Here is a 2,199-nt window from a genome sequence, read left to right on the forward strand (position 1 = left end):
AGAGTTTCTTTAAAGAACTTTAAGTGAAGTTTGGGAGTGTGGTGTGTGTTTTGCTTCTTGTTTTTGGTTTTAAGGGGAACAAAGAGAGAGAGAGAGAGAGAGAGAGAGAGAGAGCAAACAATACAAAAAGTGTCTTATTCATTGAACAACAAATTTCTCTTTAACACGATGCAAACAATACAAAAAGTGTAATGGACTATTGAAGGTCTTTTTCTTTACAGTTGAAAATTAAAAAAGAAAATAAAGGAATCAAGATATGATTACAAACAGTGTAATTTCCAAGTAATCGAAAAAAGATTTAGATGACATTCAAAATAACTAGGGAAGAGCACCACAAATTCTTCGTATGACTCCTTCTTGACCTGTTAAAGTCCTGATTTCACTCATCTTCACCATTGCAGCTGCAAAATCCGACTTGAACTTTGAAGGATTATTGCTATATTCTCTAACAATGCTGTCTGTTGATCCTCCGCTAAACAACACTTGATCAGACTCAAGAAGACCCTTCTTTTGTATCAAGTTCTTGAAGTAAGTATAATCAAACGAATTAGGTGTCACTAAATCGAGTGGTGCAAGATTTCCGTTGCCGTCGTTGACAGGGCATCCACGTCTACGCGTGCTAGCAAATCCTGCATCAATATCTGATCCGTTGTTGTATATCCTATCACGGAATAAGAAGCATTGCGCTTGTCCAATAGTATGAGCTCCTGCATTAACCACATCTTCAATATTAGCTCACACTTTGTTATAATTTATACAATAAAATATATATTAATCGATGAATTAATTAAGCTACATATACGGCAAATAAGCACCTGATAATGCAACCATGTCCCGGGCACTAAGCCCGTTATCATCAAAGGTGGAAATAAGTGAGTCTAGCGATGCTTTGAAACTAGGAAGAGCACCGGATTCTGCTAGAAGAAGGCTAGCCGAGGTTGAGTCTCTTCTTCCGAGCTTCACAGACCATGATGGACCACCAACCATTTCTGAGGCATCACGGGCAGCCACGGTTAGTACATCCGCACATGATACAACTCCAGGACAGAGTTTTTCAACCTCAGATTTTGCTGCCTCTATCACTTCATAACCTCTTACCGAACCCTTATTAGGCAACGCATTCTTTTCACTTATGATTGAAGGACTGTCGTCTAGCAAGATAGACGCGTCACAACCCTGCATTAAATGATACATAACTCGTTACAAATTATCCTTTTACATCTGGAAGCTACGGTGGTCATATATATATGGTTAAAATAGTACCTGAACAAAGCAGTCATGGAAGTGGAGACGAAGGATCGAAGCTGCCATGCGACGCTCACGAGATATGGCTGTTCGGATGGATGTCCTGATTGTACGTAGTGCATTGGGACATGAAGCGTCATAGAATGTAGAAGATAACTGTGCGTCACATGGTGTATTGTTTGTAACACAAAGAATTAGTAAGAAGAAGATAGCTGTAATAATATTTGGGGAAGCCATTTGGAAAAAAATGTTAATGATGAGAAGTTGAAAGATGGAATGCAAATAAAAGGGCATGAAGGAGGCTTATATAGTGTTTAATCGAGGTAAACCGCGCGGTGAAGATGTCTTTGTTTGATCAACAGTTGTCTGATGGGCTGACTTTGTCCTCTTGCTCGTTCATGCATCGAAGCTCAGCAAAAAGGCTATTTGACATTCTCACCAAGTCAATAAAGTTACTCCTATATTGAAATATTAAACTAACACATGCATCCACTACAGCACTACTTTTCTTTTGTCCCAAGCTGACTACATATATAAAAGAGTTTACTAGCTTATAAATAACATTATAAATGTTATTACTAGTTATAAGTTATATTATGACATGTTTATAAATATAGCGATCTAATATATTTATTTCACATGCTTGCTAGCTTTAATATGATTTTATCGCAACTCATGATAATATCAAACACCAAAAAATGAATTTAAAGACATCTGAAATGATATTTTTTCATATAGGGCATGGTTGGTTGAATTCTTAATATTGAATTGTTAGATTTAGTTTGATAATGAGTGAATCTTCTTCTTTAGGTCATATGAAATAGACAAACTCGAATAATTATAATAGACGATTTGTTTTCTAATCATATGAGTGACTTGGTTTATGATACTTAATGGTCCTAATTATAATCATGTAGTTGGTGTGTCCTGTAGAAGTAAAATTAGGAATATTAT

The 2,199-nt window shown here is 36.3% G+C and overlaps 1 protein-coding gene across 1 annotated transcript; it reads right to left on the bottom strand.

Moving 5' to 3' along the window:
• Window positions 1-232: 232 nt before the first annotated feature.
• Window positions 233-1,498, bottom strand: LOC110918761 (lignin-forming anionic peroxidase). Its single transcript, XM_022163046.2, has 3 exons — window positions 1,264-1,498; window positions 816-1,176; window positions 233-707 (listed from the first exon to the last, which is right to left on the bottom strand). The coding sequence occupies exons 1-3, from the start codon at window positions 1,480-1,482 to the stop codon at window positions 319-321; spliced, it is 969 nt and encodes a 322-aa protein (XP_022018738.1). The 5' UTR covers window positions 1,483-1,498; the 3' UTR covers window positions 233-318.
• Between the last annotated feature and the right edge of the window lie 701 nt (window positions 1,499-2,199).

The sequence above is a fragment of the Helianthus annuus genome, chromosome 16 (genome assembly GCF_002127325.2).
Source record: "Helianthus annuus cultivar XRQ/B chromosome 16, HanXRQr2.0-SUNRISE, whole genome shotgun sequence".
Classification (NCBI taxonomy): Eukaryota; Viridiplantae; Streptophyta; class Magnoliopsida; order Asterales; family Asteraceae; genus Helianthus; species Helianthus annuus.

What these genes read in the sequence shown, in the direction of transcription:
- LOC110918761 (XM_022163046.2), bottom strand. Translation starts at nt 1,482, where the DNA reads ATGGCTTCCCCAAATATTATTACAGCTATCTTCTTCTTACTAATTCTT. An exon ending in TCCATGACTGCTTTGTTCAG is followed by an intron (nt 1,177 to 1,263) that starts GTACTATTTTAA and finishes CATTTAATGCAG; the next exon opens with GGTTGTGACGCGTCTATCTT. An exon ending in GGACATGGTTGCATTATCAG is followed by an intron (nt 708 to 815) that starts GTGCTTATTTGC and finishes TGGTTAATGCAG; the next exon opens with GAGCTCATACTATTGGACAA.